This window comes from Otolemur garnettii, unplaced genomic scaffold (assembly GCF_000181295.1).
Source record: "Otolemur garnettii isolate 467f Iridium unplaced genomic scaffold, OtoGar3 scaffold00008, whole genome shotgun sequence".
Taxonomy (NCBI): Eukaryota; Metazoa; Chordata; class Mammalia; order Primates; family Galagidae; genus Otolemur; species Otolemur garnettii.
In genome coordinates, this window is record NW_003852403.1 from 39,121,948 (window position 1) to 39,141,821 (window position 19,874).

General features: G+C 41.3%; 1 protein-coding gene across 1 annotated transcript in view; it reads left to right on the forward strand.

Annotated features, from left to right (window-relative positions):
• Positions 1-1,933: 1,933 nt before the first annotated feature.
• PLCE1 (phospholipase C epsilon 1) overlaps positions 1,934-19,874 on the forward strand; it is a 273,612-nt gene continuing 255,671 nt past the window's right edge. The window contains exon 1 of the mRNA XM_023509556.1: positions 1,934-3,405. Coding sequence (XP_023365324.1) covers positions 2,098-3,405 — 1,308 coding nt within the window. The 5' untranslated portion in view covers positions 1,934-2,097. The remainder of the gene's footprint in view (positions 3,406-19,874) is intronic.

Genomic DNA, 19,874 nt, shown 5'->3' on the forward strand with positions numbered 1-19,874 from the left:
ACATATTAGCTGTCAATCAGAAGGCTTGGGCTTGAAAAATGTCTAGAAAAACAGAGCAAAGATATTGAACTCAGGTTAGTGCCGTTAGTTATTAAAGTTATCTGTGTAATTCTTGACATGAAAAGGTGTTCATGGGACACTTGGAATTTAAAAAAGCAAGTAAGCTTTTTTTAGCAAGTAAGCTACATTCACTGTGTAGTTATATACCTATATCTGTATGTTTATAGATGCATAAAGAGTTTGAAGGAAGTTCTTCAAGGTATTGATAATAGTTATCTCTGGGTGGTGTGATTTGTGTTAAATTTAAAATTTTTTCCCTTGTTTCTACATTGTTTATTATTTTTATAGATATATACTCAGTGTAAAAAAAAAATTCAGAGTCATTTTCCAAAGAAAAGCAAAAGGAAAACAAGTTGCAAGGAGGACATGGAAGGTAGAAAAGGTTAGGATGTTGAAATAAGACATTGCTGCTCTATGTGGGCTGATTGCTCCCTGTAAGGAATCTGATTGCTAGAGTGTCCTCTGATCCTTCAGGGTAGTTGTGGAGACCTGCATAGGCTAGCAGCAGGTGAAGGCTGTGTTTGTACTTGAGGGAACATATATTTAAGGGAAGAAGATGCGGTTGATTGCTCTTTGGGAATGGAGGGTACAGGAGAAGCAAAGGGGAAGGGAGACATTCATTTGTGTGGGAAAGGGCAAATGCAAAGCAGAGCTGGTGCTGACAGCAGCGTATGACTGCTGCCCAGGTGCCTTGGGAACAGCCATACTTAAAAGGAAGGGAACACTCATGGTCCCATAGTGCCTTGTATGTCCTTTGGGTATAATGGAACTTCCCACGTTGGATGGAAATGTCTTTGATTCCCCCTCTCTATGAACACAGTTGCAAGCAGCTACTGGCTATGTATCCCATAACACAGAGCCCAACATAGAGCAGTGTCAGTAATTTGTTTGGAGAATAAATGTGGGCTAAACTACGTGTTTTTTGTTTTTTGGGTTTTTTTTTTTTTTTGAGACAGAGACTGTCACCCTGGGTGGCATGCCATGATGTCATAGCTCATAGCAACCTCAAACTCTTTGGGCTCAAGCAGTCTCCTTGCCTCAGCCTCCTGAGTAGCCAGGACTAAAGGCACCCACCACAATGTCAGGCTATTTTTTTTTTAATAGAGACAAAATGTTGTTCTTATTTGGGCTGGTTCAAACTCCTCAGCTTAAGCAATCCATCTACCTTAGCCTCCCAGAGTGCAGTGCTAGGATTACAGGTATGAGCCACCACACCCAGCCTAGTGATGAATTTTTTCAATTTTGTATGTGTGAAAAAGTTTTTACTTCATTTTCATTTGCAGAAGAATTTTGTTGGGTGCAGAATTCTAAGTTGACAGTACTTTCTCTTTTAATACTTTAAGGATTTTCTCCACTCTCTTCTGACTTATATTGTTTTTAATGAGAAGTCTGCTATCATTCTTGTCTTTACTCCTTGTTACTTAACATGCCTTATTTCTGCAGATTCTATGGCCCCTCTGAAGTCTCAACTTTTTCTCTATTTAGTAGACTGTTGGGTTCTAAGTTCCCTGTCCTTGCCCTGTGGCCTGGAAACTTTCTAAGCAGTAAGGTAGCACATTTATAGAGAATCATTTTGTGCAATGTCTAAAAAGCTATTGTTGCCTTTTCTTTCTGATTTTTACATTTTTTTAGTTATTTAAGGTGGGAGAATACTTCTGGTCCCCGTTACTCCATTTTGTCTGGAAGCAGAAGTTCTGAAATATTCAACCAGAAGCACAAATGCTTAGTTTTTAAGACATTAAAAACTAACTTCTAATTGTAAAACTCCTTCCTCAGAATTGGTCTATAGCTTAGAATTAGGAGATCATTTTTTAAAAAGTAATTTGTTGCCACAGTGTTGGTTTGACATTGTCCCCTTTCTTACAGGAAACTGGAGACACATTCAAACTGGATTTTTAAATCATTGCAAGTTAATGATGGATCAGAAGTTTCAGAATGCAATCCTGAATAAAAGTCTTCCAAAAAATTTGCTGCAGATGACAGAGGAAAGAAAATCAATCTACCACCTTAAAATCCTGGTATAGAAAAGAAATATTCATGATAGGAGTTACAACTTGGAAAGTTTATTTGGCTTTTAATGGACCTGAATTGGATCTGCGATTAGAAACAGAGCAATTGCTAAAACCTGTGTGTTGGTCCAAGATGACTTCTGAAGAAATGGCAGCTTCTGTTCTCATACCTGTGACTCAAAGAAAAGGGATTGCTGTCCAGTCAGCTGCAGATGAAGGTAACGGAAAGGTCTCAGACATCAGTATTCCAGTGGCACATACCGTCCGGCAGAGTGGACAGACTGCTCCTCCTGTCTCACAACTGAACAAACATGAAGAGGAATCTTGCGGCAGAAACTTGCCCAAGCTTCTCTCAATAGCAAGAGAGAAAATAGTGAGTGATGAGAACAGTAATGAAAAATGCTGGGAAAAAAGCATGCCAGAGTCTGTGAAAAACCTTAACATGAAGTGCAGCAACATGCTGAGAAAGCATCAGTGTGGCCTTCCTCAGAGCCAGTTTTATGAAAGATGCAACTCTCCCCCAGAGGAAGGCCTGTGTTTGGAAACTGGAATTCCTTATCCACTGGAAAAAAAGGTGATCCCTGAAATTCAACTGGAAATAGATGGACCTCCTATGGGTGTTAGTCCTTTAGGAAATCAATCAGCGATCCTAGAGACTGGCAGAGCCCTCCCTGACAGCAATGTGGCACTATTTCATTTTCATTACGAAGTTGACAGAGGAATGTCAGACACTTTCTATACCCTGTCAGAAAACTTGATTTTGGAAAATTGTGGAAATTGTGTACCACTGCCTAGTGTTGGTGGAGAGCAAACAAAAAACTACATGGCATATACTTGTAAACTAATGGAATTGGCCGGTAACTCTGATAAGAATGGGCAGCAGCAGTGTGATCACTGTGACACTCTGAATGACAGATACTTGTGCTTCGAAGGTTCTTGCCGGAAGGTCGGCACGATATGCCCAAGTGATGGCTTTTGCAGGGATGGTTTTACTGACAGTCCATCTGCCAAGACCTTTCTAAGCCATTTTGAGGACTTCCCTGATAATTGTGAAGATGTAGAAGATGATTTTTTAAGAAGCAAAAAGGAGCGGTCCACTTTGTTAGTCAGGAGATTCTGTAAAAATGACAGAGAAGTTAAGAAATCTGTGTATACTGGGACAAGAGCCATTGTGAGAACTCTGCCTTCTGGCCATATCGGGCTGGTTGCCTGGAGTTACATTGATCAGAAGAGAAATGGTCTCTTACTGCCTGGTGGGAGAATAATGGAACCCCTGTCAATGGTGGAGATGAGGAAAGGTGTGAGCTGGTGTCTGTCAGAGCCCCAGTGGTATCCGGTAAGAGTTCAAGTTTCTTTTCATCATTTCTTTAAATCTTTTTTTAAAATCCCAATGTCTTTTATCTTCTTGGAAAATTTTAAGATTTTTTAGGTTATTATTCTTGAGGTAAGCATTTGTAGTTATTGGAAGATTGATACTTCAGTTGATACCTATCAAGGTTAAGTTGATTCTGCAACAATATAAGTCACAAAATACATGTAGTTGTGTTATTGGGAATGGAAGAATTAGGAGATTTCCTGGGAGTAGAAAATGGCTCCATCTATTATTGTGTGTTTGTGCTCTTTGGAGATAAATGCCTGGATTCTCTTTTATGGTGTAGTTCATTATTATTTTTAGGTTTCCAGACTTAAGGGAACTTAGTTTTCTAACCAATGGTCTCAGTTTCTTCCCTCTTAAACGTCTTTTGCCACAAAGCCCTTTGGCAAAGTGATGAAGCCTGTGGACTTAAATGCATCAAGTGAAATAGAAAGCGTTATAAAAGGGTAGATTGTGTTGATATATATTCATCAAGACATCTTTTCAAATTGTGATATGGTGATTTAAATACTTCTTTCATTAATACATTGAATTATTGGGATCTAGAAATGTTGATAACTGCCAGTAATTTCAGTTGGCTTTCCATATTCATGAGTTCCAAGTCTAAGGATTTAAAATAATCAAAAGGTAATAAGAGTAAATAACAGAGCAACACTAAAAATAATACAATTAAAAAACAGTACAGGCTTGGCGCCTGTGGCTCAAGCAGCTAAGGTGCCAGCCACATACACCTGAGCTGGTGGGTTCGAATCCAGCCTGGGCCTGCCAAACAATGATGGCTGCAATCAAAAAATAGCCAGGCATTGTGGCAGATGCCTGTAGTCACAGCTACTTGGGAGGTGGAGTCAGGAGAATTGCTTGAGCCCAGGAGTTGAAGGTTGCTGTGAGCTGTGATGCCACAGCACTCTACCCAGGACGACAGCTTAAGGCTCTGTCTCAAACAAAAACAAACAAACAAACAAAACACAGTACAGTATACCACTGTCTACATAGTATTTACTGTAGTGGGTGTCAGTAATCTAGTGAAGATTTAACATATACGGGAGGATGTGTGTGAATTATGTGCAAATACTATGTTTTCTCATACAAAGGACTTGAGCAGCCTCAAATTTTGGTATCTGAAGTGGGGGTGTCCTGGAACTAATCCCTTTCAGATGCCAAGGAGCAACTATAGTGATGAATGTAAGTAGGAAATGGTTAGCCTGAGATTTTCTCAATTTTAGCACTATAAGTCCCACATCCTGGGCAACTCATCAGTCCTGCAACCAAGGCAAAGCAATGCAGTTGGTCAGCCTTAAATAGTAATAATATTTTATGATATCTACCACAACTGTACAAGATCACAGCTGCTACTACTGCTACTGAGGTTTGTTGCCTATATTCATAATCAAAGGAAATGCTAACTTTCCATTTGAGATTAATGAAAATAAAGATTCCTTTTTCTTCTCATCCAAATGTCCAGGCCCTCTGGATGCCATTCACAGTTCCCCCTTGTTGAGAATCCCATTCTAGGCTCGGCGCCTATAGCTCAACCGGCTAAGGCGCTAGCCACGTACACCTAAGGTGGGGGGTTCGAATCCCCAGCCCGGACCCGCCAAACAACAATGACAGCTGCAACCAAAAAATAGCCGGGCATTGTGGCGGGCGCCTGTGGTCCCAGCTACTTGGGAGGCAGAGGCAAGAGACTCGCTTGAGCCCAGGAGTTGGAGGTTGCTGTGAGCTGTAATGCCATGGCACTCTACCCAGGGGGACAGCTTGAGGCTCTGTCTCAAAAAAAAAAAAAAAAAATCGAGAATCCCATTCTAGAAGAGCACATATCAGGCCACCTGCCCTCAGACCTGATCTTGGTATCTGAAGATCAAGTACCAGGCACCCCCTCAGTATTTTTCTTATCCTGGCTAAACTCTGGCATCCTTCAGTCATTCCCTATCTGAAACTCTTTTTAGAACTCTTACATTCTGGTTCTTCACAGTTTCTTTAAAAGCTGGTACTAGAAATAAATTCCCCATCTAGGAAAATATCTCCTTTATTGAAATATGACTGGTATATTTTTTCTCTCATCCTCCTCCCCATTGATCATGGTAGCTAAAATTTATGGAGCATTTAACATGTGCCACATATTGGGCTAAATAATTTACAAACTCAATGTCATGCTATCATCTCAGCTACCTTACGATGTTGTTGTGATTATTAACCTCACGGGATTGCTAAGAAAACTGATTCCCTAGGAAGATATGTCCCTGATCCAGGGACACTTAGGTAGTAAGCCGTACAACTAGGACTGTAATACAGGCAGCCCATACTCTTTGGTATTTTCTAAAGATCTAGAAAGGGATAAAACTTAGAATAACCTTTTAAAAGAACAGAAGAATTCTGTTCATGTCAGCGTCTGTTGATGGAGTGGTGATGGTGACTCCAACTTGGTCAAGTGCAGTACGGGGATTCTAACTTACTGTCAGTGTCCAGAGCCTTCCCCGGATGCCTTGAATCCCAATTGCTGGGGTAGAGCATAGCGTGAGTGTGTTTTCAGGTTCCCTGATGATCCTAAGGATTCTGTATAGTTGATATCACTAGCTAGGAGTTTAAAACTGAGCTCTTTGGTTTTTGATCAGGGCAGTACAGAACATTTGCTCTGCCCTAAAGACCCTGACACTGCTTGGGTTCTCAGGAACATCATGGCTGCCCTGGGACTGAACATGAAAGCCTGCAAACCCTTCTCTATACTGTGAACCCCTCATCCCTACCAGTGCCTGCGGATTCCTTTCTGATCTCCTCACCTGATTCCACCTGAAACCTGAATTGCAGACAAGGTGCTTGTCACAGGCCTGCCTGTCCTGTTCTGTGCTGTGATGGCTTGTCCAGTCTGGCACTTACAAAGCTGCTGCTGAGAGCAGATATTATCTCACTTAAAAATGCTGCAGCTTTTAGATCATATACACATGAACATTCAGATCACAACAGAGATGTAAATATAGCAAGGTGAGTGGAATTAGGTCGTTTCAGAGCCTTTGTCATAGTTTCCCAGTAAGGGATGAGAATCTAGTGTAAATTTCAGGATAATTTTTGGCAGGCCCTTGCTTTCCTCCAGTTTATACTTTCTGCTGTGCTGCTGCTGTTTCCTCTGAGTACATTGACTGGTCCCTAGCACAAACCTGCTCCGTCCTATTAGTCAGAGGTCCTGACTGGGCTGGTTAACTTCCAACGAAAAAGACCAAAGTCATGATGCAAATTGTCTCCTGCCTACTTCTTCATCTCTGGAGGCTGGGAAAGGTTGCCACACCTTTGCCAGAGTGGGCTCCAGCAGCTTCTATTCCCTCTACTGACCAGGCTAGGAGAAGGCTGTTGCCATTTTTATTAATCCGTAAGGTGCAGCTGGGGACAGGCTGACTATCCTGTCCTTTCTTGAGGGGTATTTCTGAAAGAGAGAGCCCTTTCTGAATGTACAAATGATACCATAACAGGAATTAATCGGTATTTTCTAAAGTATGGTATTCTGTACTTTTTTTTAAAGTTTAGAATGTGGTGGAAATTTTCAAAAGTTGCACAGATAAATTTTGGCCACATCTCTCCGCCACTACTTTCAAAAATGCAGAACTTAATAGTGTGCTTTTGACCTTGTGCTCTGATTATTTCAGGTGTGTCCCTCCTGGTTTCCCAGTCAGATTATTTATGTTTGTTTATAGAAATGGGGTCTCCATGTGTTACCCAGGCTGGTCTCATATGCCTGGCCTCAAGAGATCTTCCCACCTCAGCCTATGGAGTAGCTGGGATAGATGTAAGCCACTGGCTCAGATTATAAATTAAGAGTTTCTTTACTTTATAATGCAAGCATAAGGCCAAAAGTATATAGATAACAAGAACAGTTTCATGCTTAGAAACACAGTCTCCAAAGTTAGTCACCCTGAATTTAAACAGAGACCCTGACTCTGCCACTGACTGGGCCCTGAACTCTGGAAAGTTGTTTGACCTCTTTGTTCCTGATTACCTGATACATACACTGGGGATAATGGTGTGATCCTAGGCATTAGGTGAAATGCTACCCTCAGCACAGTGCCTGCAAGGAGTGAGTGCTGCGGTCCTCACTCTGACCATTCATTTCAGGCCTTGTCAGGGACACATTCCCACCTCATTCTGCTCTGTGCTGGCTCCTCACTCCGGTTACAGTGGTATGCATTTGTATGCACGTCTCTCAATCCGTGACCTGGTAGCTTGAACAATCCTTCCCACGCCTTTAAAGAATGTGTTATTTGTCCAATTAATTCCTTGGCCTCACATTTAAATTTTTTTGTCTTGAATATTTTAGTTGAAATGACCCAATTAATTGATATTTGCACAGCTGTGTAGAGGAGAAAGGAATTGAAGGGGACGACGTTAATGAGGATTAATGCTCTCTGACTATGTTCATCTCCTCCTCCTCCTCCTCATAAAAAATTAAAACTGTACCCCTTGTCCAGTTACAGTCATCCTCCCTCTCTTCAGCTTTCTATTTATTGGCTCTGTAAGACAGGCTATTTTGGCAAGTGGCTAAAATCTTCAGATTAAACTTGGGTGGGTAAGGGTGTTTTTACTTTTAAAAACTTCTCACCCTGTCTGAATTTTGGGGGAGTTTTGACACCTAGAGTTATCTTAAATGTGCAAGAAGTGCCTGATTCTGCCCTGCTGGAATTGCTCATATGACCCGAGTTCCACATGAACTCAGAGAAAGTACAGAGGGCCAGGGCAGAAATTTCACCAGCTTCTGTATTTATACTTTATGTGTTTACCTTTCTTGATCCATAAGAGATTTTACTATAGAAGAATATGGACAGCAAAATTAAAAAAATACATTTCAGATAAAATAAAATAAAAATTTTAAAAATGAATTAAAAATAAGGATTTTTTAAAAAACCAGACTAGAAAAAACTAAATTAAAAAGGAAAATCAGAAGGAGCTTCTAGATCACTGCTTCCTAGTCTTCCTTCTAAAATGTCTTTTTTATACTTTACTCATAAGTACAGAAAATTAAGCGTAAGGAGCAATGATAGTTTGAGTGTTTCACAAAAACGCCCTATTGGTGTATATGTCCTTGATTCTGTATAATATCTCTTCAAAATGGAACTTAGGAGAGAGACAATAGTTGTTATGTGTAAAGAGACTAACAATAATCAGTTTGTCGTCTTTTATGGCAGGTCAAACATCCCCTGAGCCCTGCTGTCCCGTATTGTAAGGGAGGCTATTGAAGTAGCAACATGTCTTGTTTTCTGGTCTAGAAATTTGATTGCCCTGGAGCTCAGATACAATTTGGACCTTGAAACAATTGAAATTTGTGGGTGCTTAGTTTCAGCTAGAAGCCCATGCTTGGTGACATGCCAGGCCACTTCTTCCATTACAAAGGGACATATTGAGTTCGTGACGTGGGTATAGGATGATTCGGGCCCCTTCCTCTGAGCACAGTGACAGGGAATCCAGCTCCTACTCAGCTCCTATGCAGTTTAGTCACGTCTAGTGCATCAGTGGAAAATGTGACGCTGTCAGAGGCAGGCTCTTGATGACTGGACTACTTTTCCTCATTAGCTGCATCAGGGCAGTGTGGGATCCACTTCCTTCCACCTCTCTGTAGTTACAGCAGCTCTGTGGCTAGGATTTGGTATGGGATGGAGTGACTGTCACTGGCCCTGGACTCGGGTGTAAGGCAAATGCTGTGGTGGCCACTGTTATTCTTGTGGAAGCCTTGGGACAGTATCAGCATTAGGATAATTATTCTTTTCTTTTCCCCAGATGTTCTGTATAATGGGAACTAGCAGCTGCAGCGAGGCCCATCCCTCACCATGGGCCATAGTTAGTACGTGGCCTGGAAAGAATCAGAGCCAGTGGCAAGGATAAGACTATGAGGTGGAGCCCTGATCCCACCCACACCCTGCATTTGACAGGGGAAGGACTTGGCTGCCCAGAGAATGACCCCTCAGAGTCATGAGCTGTAGGGGTGTCCTCTGGGGGTGTTGATTCAAGCACAGTGACCCTGCAGGGCTTTTAGGCATCCTAGGGTGGTGGGAGCTTTCTCCCCTGGTGACCAAATGATTCCACTTTCCAGGATTTGAAGCATCAGTGTGTATGTGTGTATGGGGGGGGTGCATCTGTGACCCCATGTCTAGATTAACTGGTAGCTCAGGTAGGGCTCTCCTTAAAAGCTGCTCTCAGGCAATGAGCTTATTTTCTGGCCCCAAAGAACTCCATGACACCCAAATGTCATGTTCGGTGTTCCTTGTTCTAGTAGCTGACCTGGGCATGTTCAGAGCCTCACATGAAACCCAGGTCCTGCAGAGCTCAGGTATCCAAACCCTAAACCCCAGGGCTCAGTCCCCTTCCCTGGACCCTAGGCCCCCTCTCATTCAGGCCATCACTCCTCAAACCCTCAGAAAGCTCTGCAGAAAACCATACTAGCCTGCAGCAACACAAAGCCTTACAATCATTTTTCAAGAATAAGGAGAGCCGGTCTTTTGAAATACAATAGCAGATCTCCTTGGAGAGGAGAAATGCTTTGATTTCTTTTCCTTTTTCTTTAATAGGCTTATTGATATATAATTCATATACCATTCAATAGACCCATTTAAAGTGTACAATTTAATGTTTGTTATATATTCTCAGATATGTGCAAGCGTCACTGCAGTCAATTTTAGAACATTCATGACATCAAAAAGAAACCCTCATACCCTTTAGCCATCACCCTCCACCTCTTTACCCCTTCCCACTTCCTCAGCCCTTAGCAATGACGAATTTTATTCTGGACATTCATATGAATGGACTCATATATAGGATGTGGTCTTTGCGACTGGCTTCTTTCACTTAGCATAATCTATATCGTAGCGTGAATTGGTACTTAATTCCTTTTTACTGCTAACTAATGTTTCATAGTATGGACATGCTATGTTTTATTTTGTTTATCTATTCATCAATTATTGGACATTGGGTTTTTCTACTTTGGGGCTATTGTGAATAATGCAGCTGCATGCATTCATGGAGAAGTTTTTGTGAGGATGTATGTTTTCATTTCTCCCGGATATATGCCCAGGAGTGGAATTGCTGGCTTATATGATAACTCCGTGATCTTTTGAGGAGCTGCTGCTCCGTTTCCCAAAGCAGCTGCACCATTTTACGTTCCCACCAGCAATACAAGAAGGTTCTAATTTCTCCACATCTTGACCAACATTTTTTATTGTCTGTCTTTTTGCTTATATCCATCCTACTGGGTATAAACTAATATTTCATTGCTTTCTTTCTTTTTTCATTTGCATTATCCTTGTGGCAAACGACATCTTTTCATCTGCTGTTAGCCATTTGTATATCTTTGGAGAAATGTCTCCAATAACCTTTATTTATGAGAAACCCTGAAATTTTTTTTTATTAAGTCATTTGTACATAGATCATAAATACATTTATGCCATTATGGGATTCAATGTGTTGATTATTTGTACAAATTGGAGTGCTTACATCTTACCAATCAACATAGCCTCACCTGATTTACCCAATTACAGGATTAAGACATTTGTGTTCTACACCTGATCAAATTTTTAAATCAAAAATTTAGTTTATTTTTGAGTTCTTTATATATTCTGCATGTAAGTCAATTATCAGATATATGATTTGCAATGTATATTTAGAGATATGTATCACTATGGATATAGATATAATGAATGAAAGTCAAGAAAGTCATAAAGGAAGTTTAATTTTACTGCACAGTGAAACCTGTTAAACGTGTTCCTTGGACACTGATCTCATCATTTCCAGTCTTTCTCACGTTAATGCCAGCAACAACTTTCAAATACAACTTTTTACCTTCTTTTTCTTACAGATTTTACCCCAGACTCCAGTCTGTGTAGCTTTTCTGTTTCTCCCTTTTTCCTTTCCACTTAATGTTTTATTATATGGATTGTTTTTCTTCTTATTTGAATTCAGCACCCTAGAGCAGTAGCTGGGAATCAGATGGTCAGTCTGCAAACTTGTGCATCACAAGACAGGCATCCAACACAGTGATGGCTGAGGAGGAGGTCACCACTTCACAGTAATGTGCTCCATTCTGTGAAAGAGGGGCACTTCGACCGGCAGAGAATTCTCAGACCACCAAGGCTTGTACGAAAGGTCTTTATTGGTGGGGGGGAGGGAGGCTGCAGAGCAGGACTGAGGAGGAGAGAAGAGAGGGGAGAGAGATAGGGAGAGAGTGGGGAAGAGAAGAGAGAGAAAGTAGAGAAGAAGAGCAAGGGGAAAGATGGGAGAGAGAGAGAAGGAAGGCAGAAGGAGGCAAGAGAGAGAGAGAGAGAGAGAGAGAGAGAAATGGCGGGGGGGGGCATATTCTTATATAGGGGAGTTTTAGAATGATGATGGGCTGGTGGGATGACCAATAAGGAGTTATTCCTCCAGCGGAAAGAGCCATTAGGGGTGGGCAGCGGGGAAATTGGAACAGGGTGATGAGGTAAGCAGGTCCCTCCCTGGAGGAATTGTAACTTTAATGGCAGAAAGGGGCTTTGGGGGAGGGACCTTCTGAAGCAATTTTCTAACATTCTGCCCAGGAGCAAGCAGAGCCAGCACTAGCATAAGACCCCTCAGGATACCAAATTTAAGGGGGTACTCTCTCTCTCAGTGTTTCACAAGGGCCAACCCTGTACTTATTAGTGAGTGCCTCCTTAAGTTATGAGCACTGGATCCTAGCCCTAGACTTGGGTACAGGGGTCTAAGGGAGTCTATGGTTTAGAAATGAACATCATCTTCCTATTTCAGAAACAGCCTTGACTAAACCTCCATGTACCTTAATGTATATGCTCTTAAAATATAAGCTAAGGATGGCTTCTGCATTTTTAAGTGGTCAAAGAAAAAAGAATATTTTATGACATGAAAATTATATAAAAGTTAAATTTCAGTGTTCATAAATAAAGGTTATTGGAGCACAGCCTCACTCGTTGCTTTGGGTATTGTCCATTGCTGCTTTCACACTGTAACCGCAGAGTGGAGTAGCTGCAATGGAGACTGTGGGACCTGCAAAGACTAAAGTATTTATCATCTGGTCCTGTACAGCAAAATATGCCTACCCAGGCTCAGAAGATCCCTCTCTACTTGGCTAACGCCTGTCCAGCCTTTAGGCCTGAGCTTAGTTCCACATTCTCTCACTTCCCTGCAAGCCCCCCACTCGCAGCCTGGACCCCAGTCCAGAGTTCTCTGACAGTCAGTGCTCAATACATACTTCCAGAGTGACTCCCTGAATGATTAATGAAGGAGGTCCATTTCCACCCACTCCTTATGTCTCCTTCTTTCCTTCCCCAGACCCAAGTGCAGACTTATTAGCTGTCCTCCCAGACTCTCAGAGCTTAAAACCAGCTGTTTTATGCAATACCAAGGGCAGAATCAGGGGTTTCCTTTGAAATTCAGAAGTCTTTTTTCAGAGATCTATGATTGTCCCCTCCACAGACTTGGCCTGAATGACAAAGAAGGGTCATGTTTGCATCTCCTTATCCCAGTGCCCCTTGTCAACTGGCTGTTACAACCCTTGGGAAGTTTCCAGACATTTTGTGAACAAGGGAGGCCTGAGATTGCCATGTGCTGCATTGGGCCAGGGAGGAAGGAAGTGGCCCCTCAAGACCCTGCAGCTCGTCCCTGCTTTTCAGAGCCCCAGTCCTTCCCTGGCAGGGGTGTGCACATGAACCTGAGGGAATCCAGCCTTTGTCTCTCAGTGGCAGTTAGGGCTGGAGGGAGAGGTTAAAGGAGGGGGACAACTTGCTGTGGTTGTAAGTTGGGAGATTGTTCATGGGGTTTGGGAGGTGTTTGGCCAGTTCCTTCGAACCATTTGGTCCCAATACTCTCTACAATAGATCTGAGACAGCAGCCCCCCTTTCTAAAAATACCCAAGTACCAATTCCAGCTCTGCCATTAAATGATTATTTGACCTTGAACAAGTCACTTTATGTTCAAGGATTTTTAGTTCCTTTGGGTGTAAAAAGAGAATGAGGACAAACATATTCATTGCCTACTATGTGTCAGACACTGTGTATATGCTATGCATAGTCATATAATGAATTACGAATTACACATTTCCTCTTAACTCTAAAAGCCTGCCAGTCTGTGGTTTCCTGATTTAAATCCTGACCCTGGCTTTTGGATTGAGTAAATATTCTACCTACCCCAGCAGTACCTCCTTGAGATTTGATTTGGAGTGAATCTTGTCACCTGGTGTAGCAGGAGGGCAATGGAGAGATGCTCTTTCATCATTGGCCAAGCCCAGAAATGCCTATAGAAGTCAAACCATAAGCCCTTGTAGGGCACTTATTGGGTAGCAAGCACTTGGCTTCCCAGACATCTTGTCTTTCCTTTTTTCTCTTTTCTTCCTAATAGCAGCTGTCTACAAGGCAAATGCTATAAATATCCCCATTTCATACTCAGAACAAGTAATGTGAGCGAGGTCACCCAGTGTCTGAACTTGAACCCAGCCTGTCTTCCTCTAAAGTCCATGCTCCTTAGAAGTTCCTCTGGAACAGTCTGATGCAACTCACCCCTATAACTTGGCAGAGGTGCTGTTCTCTTATTAAATGTGCAAATGTTGAGCTGGATGAGTCTTCGAGCTCTCTCTCTCTTCAAATGTAAGCTGGGTGTGACTTTTGGATGAAATGAGAGATGTAGGGAACAATACCAATTCCTAATGCGAGGGGTGTGTTGTCTATTGAAATGGCTGAGACTTATTTTTATGACTCAGCCTGCTAGGAGAAGGAAACCAAGCCCAGAGGTTTGAGCTTTTTACAGAATTGCTGTCATTTAGAAGTACAATCAAGAAGTTTTATTAGTAAGTAAGCGGGAACAAAGTCCAAAGCAAACTGTACACATGGAAGTCAGAATGCACAGCTTATTCGCAATTATGCTGAGATAGGCTCCAAACGACTGGGAACAAAAGTTAGTATTTTTCTATTTTAATGTAAAGTTTTCTTGGGATCTTCAAGAGTTCTGACCACTGACCTGAGTATGAAAAAACGACTCAGTATCCTTTCTTTTCACATTCACACCATTAAAAGAAAGTTTTTGCCTACTTCACAAGGTCATGAGGTAGGAGCAGGAAAATTGAGCTGGTTGTATTCAAGCACTTGGTAAACATTACCAAATCTCCCTGCAGTGAGAGGTTTTCCCCTCCCTCCATACTCTAAGGATTCAGAGTGAGGTACCTGGAGGGAAAGGACACACAAAATTATTGGGGAGGCAGCAAGACAAAACTAGAAGCAACCTGTTTCCCTCCATGCTGTAAGCATGGAGTTGGACCTGCTTCCTGAAACCCAGCTCTTTGGTTTCCCTTTCATGGTGCTGGCATGAGTGAATAGTAACTTCATTTTCAGTTTGGGATTAGATACGTTTTATCACTGACACCTTACCCCTAGGTTTTAATAAAATAAGGAATCAATTTGTTAGTAGACCATGCTGAGTAGCTTAGCTTCAGAAAGATTTAGCACCACATTATAAATGGTGACACTTCAACAGTGAGTGTGAGGTGCTTTGAGAGCCAGCCTGTGGGAGTTTGGCAGCTGGAAAGCCCCATGGCTTCAGTTTTTCCAGATTTCATACCCTTCCATCAAATAGTAATTCCTTAGCCTTGAAAAACTCTCTTCCAGAACAAGGGAAAAATTCATTTGTGTTCTAAATTGTTTAGTAGCAAATGTATTATTTTTTTCTTTAATGAGACCAAGAAAATGGTCTCAGGACCTGGATGGACCAGCTAGTTCTCCTCTTCATGGCCACAAACCAAATGTGGACATCATAATAATGGTGTGACTCTGGTCTGGCTGAGGAGGATGCCATTATTATAGTGACCGTATTTTCAAAAAAAAAATTGGGACCTTTTTATTCAGAGGAAAGAGGGGCAGAATATTTGAAACTAAGACTGACCCAGAGTGAGTAGTCTTGATAGCTATTGATAACAATATAAAAGAAAAAGTACGTGAACCAACCAGTGCAAATCTGATTGTTGTCTTAGCATGAATGACTTGATGGTGGCAAAGAACCGTTGTCCACATATAATGACAACACATTACATGAGTGTTTCTCTGAATGTTTGCTTTTCTGTATTTTTACCAAATACATTTAGTAGCTGCCATCCTGTGGAAGTGTGAAGATAATGAGATAGATTTATTTTAAATACCAAGACATGCTCAGCTAAATAAGGGATACTCCTTTCCAAGGAATTACAAGTTTCCATTTATGCTGCCATTATGCAAAATGTCTTAATCTTTTGAGGTTTGGATTGAGATTTTAGAAATAATTCATTCAAATATCCTGGCTAATGCTGGTTTAGGGCAGCATTGGTGTGTGCTTTTAAAAGGATAGGACTAATTTTCCTGGGGATCTTCTAAAACTGACTAGAGGTAAAAGGAGCTAAAATTGTAAGTCCTGTATCCAACACAAACTTGAACACAGACTCAGCCATGTTTCATAGTCTTGGCCACTGCTCTCCTTCAGTGTTGATGGACAGTTCAGAGGTGCCCACAAACTCATAATGCCACTTTGGTATAGACTGAGCCCCATGAGCACAAAGCTCATGCCAAAGGGCAGGTAGGAATCAGCCCCATCTCCCCAACCTTCCTTGGCTAGGTGGCCTTCTAGAGGGCACAAGGTGCCCAGTCATATGTGGTGGTCCTGGGTCATATGACGTGGAACAGAAACAGAAGAGCTACTGACGCCCAACACTACAATTGTTTTTCTCTTGGATTCATACATTTTGTGCTCGGTAGAGTCTGTTGAATTTCAATGGTCTGAAATATAAAGAAATTAAATTATGACAATAAACTAGTACAGCCTCTTTGTAAAGTAGTATGGAGATACCTCGAAGAACTAAAAGTAGTCCTACCCATTTGATCCAGAAATCCTACTACTAGGTATTTACCCAAAGGGGGGGGTCAAAAACATTTTATAAAAAAGATACTTGCACTCGAATATTTATAGCAGCACAATTCATAATTGCAAAGATTTGGACACAACCCAAGTGCCCAACAATACATGAGTGGATTAATAAAATGTGGTATATGTATAACCATCGAGTACTACTCAGCCATAAAAAGAACAATGATCTAATATCTTTTGTAACAACCTGGATGGAACTAGAGACCATTCTCCCAAGTGCAGTACAGTAAGAGTGGAAAAACAAACACCATGTGTACTCAGTACTAAACTGGAACTAGTTGATCAACACTTGTGTGCACATCTGGAGGTAAAACTTAATGGGAATCAAGTTCGCTGCAGGGAGGAAGAGGAGTTGGGTTAATTTACACCTAACTGGTGCAACACACATTCTGGGTAGAAGGCACATGTAACTTTAACTTAAAATGTACAAAAGCAAATTATGTAACCAACATGTGTATACCCCTGTAATATTCTAAAATTTAAAATAAAGAAATTAAGTTAGTCTAAGTGAATGATTTTCTAGGTGAATATAAAATAATTGCTTGGTAATTATGAACTAAAGTTTTTGAACTGGGCCATCTTTATAACTTTATTCATCCCCTCATTTTATGGGTAAGGTGCCAAGGCCCTAGACAGGTAAATGACTTGACCAGGTTCACATAGCTAATGATGGAAGACCCAGAACTAGAATCTGGATCTCCATCACCTCTGTCTCCTCATCTCTAAAACAGAATTTTAAAAATATATAATTTTCACACAAATAGCCATGTCACCTGGAAGGTGCTTAGTTAAAGCCAATTGGTTCTGAACCCTAATGCCTTTAGGCCTGGGATGCATAGATTCCTAAGACACAGCACCAGCCTGGAAGGAGTTCTCGGTGGACGGAGGCAGACATGCTGGAACTGTCCCTCCTTTGCTCTACCACCTTCCCAGATTATAAATAACCTTGGCTCTAGGGTGGAGAGTTCATCAGATTTGTCTTGCTTTCTCTGATCCGTACTGGTTTTCATGGCTTATCCTGTCTTCAGTTCTTTAAGAAGCTGGCTCATCTTTTTGCAATAACATTGTCAGTTCTTTACTCAACAATGCCCTTTTTAATTGGAGCATAGCCAGGTTTTGTGAGTTCATTTCTCCCCTTAGTCTAGTTTCCATCCTTCATTTGGCAGGTAATTCTCTCTGGTTAATGACTGAAAGTTCTTCAAAGCATACAGAGCAGGCGTGGGATCCCTCCCAATCTCTCAGGAGGATATTTTTCCCTTGTTCTTTTTTTCTTATTTATGGCAAGCAGAGCCAAATGTAAGACATTGAGCCCAGCAGGAGGGGCCAGACCTGGCCCAGGAAGGCATGATCTGGACTGCAAGGAATTGAGCCAGGAATTCTAGGCTCATGAAACATCAGCACTGGAAGGGCCTTAGACACCATCAGGTCCAACCATTTATTTTACAGAGAGGGAAACTGAGGCTGAAATAGAGATGATGGTTTTGTCTGATTAGGTGTCAGTTTTAGAGCCAAGCTTGGAATCTAGGTTGCTTGCTCTCAGGCCCACTTTCTTGCCCTATGCCGGGATGTCAAACACTGTTTCCAACCCATAGGGTGAGAAAGTGAACTGATTGTAACAGCTAAATAATTGAGGATTTAAGGCTTCATAGTGGTTAGGTGTATGAGTTTGGGAGCCAGCCTGCATGGGTTCAAATTCTGACCCTGCATTTACTACCTTTGTGACCTAATTCAAGTTTCTTAACCTCTCTGTGCCTCTCTTTATTTCTAATGGGGGGGGATAATAATTTAATCTACCTTTTAGGGTTGTTGTAAAGATTAACATATTTTTCATTTTTTTAGTATTTAATTTTAACTTAGTTTAAATATTTTTAGAGATAGGGTCTCACTCTGTTGCCCAGGCTGGATTGCAATGGTGTGATATAGAGCCTTATATACCTGCGCTCAAGAGATCCTCTCACCTCAGCTTCCAGAGTAGCTGGGATTACAGGTGTGTACCACCATACCTGGCTAATTTTTTGTTGAGATTGGGTCTTTCTGTGTCACCCAAGCTGGTCTTGAATCCCAGGCCCCAAGTGATCCACTTGCCTTGGCCTCCCAAAGTACTAAGATTACAGGCATGAGCCACCACACCCAGCCACACTTGGCCTATTTTTAAACATTATGTAAATGAGTTCATAATAGGTAATATTTTGTTCATCTCCTTGTACCCAATATGTGTGAGATTCATCCATGTTATTGCATGTTGTTGTAGTTTGCACATTCTCATCATTACTTCATGAATATTCTACTCCTTATCCATTCTCCTGTTAGCAGTCATTTGAGCTTGTTCCAGTTTGAGGCTATTATGAATAGTGCCATTCTACTTCCTACCAGATCCTCCTCCTGTCTTGTCACCATTCATTCTGCTACTTAAGATCCTGGCTATTCTAGAAAGCCTGAATATGTATGTCCCATCCCTCTTGTTAAGGGTGCTTGCACTATCCCCATCTACCATGTTCTTCTCTATTAGGGCATCTAATTTTGTAGCTTACGAGTTGAACGCTAAATGCAATATTCAGAAGGGTTTTTTTTTTTTGGCAAAAAAATTAACAAATAATTATCTAATTATTAATTAACAATAAGACCTAAAGTTCTCTAACTACTTGCCAGGAAGGAATTTGAGAAGTTTTTTCTAGACATACAAACACAGAGTTTACTTCAATTCAAAGAAATAATTGGGGAAACCAACTTCCATTTTTTTTTTTCAGAAGAAAGTGTAGGCCAGATTCATAGCATGATGTGATGGAGAAAATGATCAAAGTTGTTGACTTATGTTATGCTTCTGCCCTTACTATTACCAGTTTATAGGATGGGATGCTTGGAAGAAGCCAAAGCAGAATATTAATACCTGGTTTATTTTAATGCCATCAAATCACTAGGCATTAGAAACTCATTGACAAGATCTCTTCTCAGCTGCTTTTTCAGATTAAGGACTTTGGGGGATCAAAGGCTCCTTGAATTAATAGTGGTTTGAAATGAATTATTTTCTTACTAATTGGGCAAGACATCTGAATATACACATATTGAATTAGAAAATATTAAGATCAAAGCAAAATCCAAAGCAAACAAACAAAACTTTCAGAGTTACTTAGAAGATACTGAAATTGCAAAGAAATTTGCAGTTTTTGATGAATAATAATTATGCTGGAAAGGCTCAGTGCCTGTAGCTCAGCGGCCAGGGCGCCAACCACATACACTGGAGTCAGCGGGTTCAAATCTGGCCCAGGCCTGCTGAACACCAGTGACAACTACAACCAAAAAATAGCTGGGCTGATGTGCCAGGCACATGTAGTCCCAGCTACTTGGGAGGCTGAGACAAGAGAAGTGCTTAAGCCCAAGAGTTTAAGGTTGCTGTGAGCTGTGATACCACTGCACTCTACTGAAGGTGACATAGTGAGACTGAAGAAAAAAAAAAGAATTATGCTAGAAGACTGTGCCACCTGCTTTGGTCAAATTAGATGATCAAACCCCTGCTTCTTCATCGTAGCTTA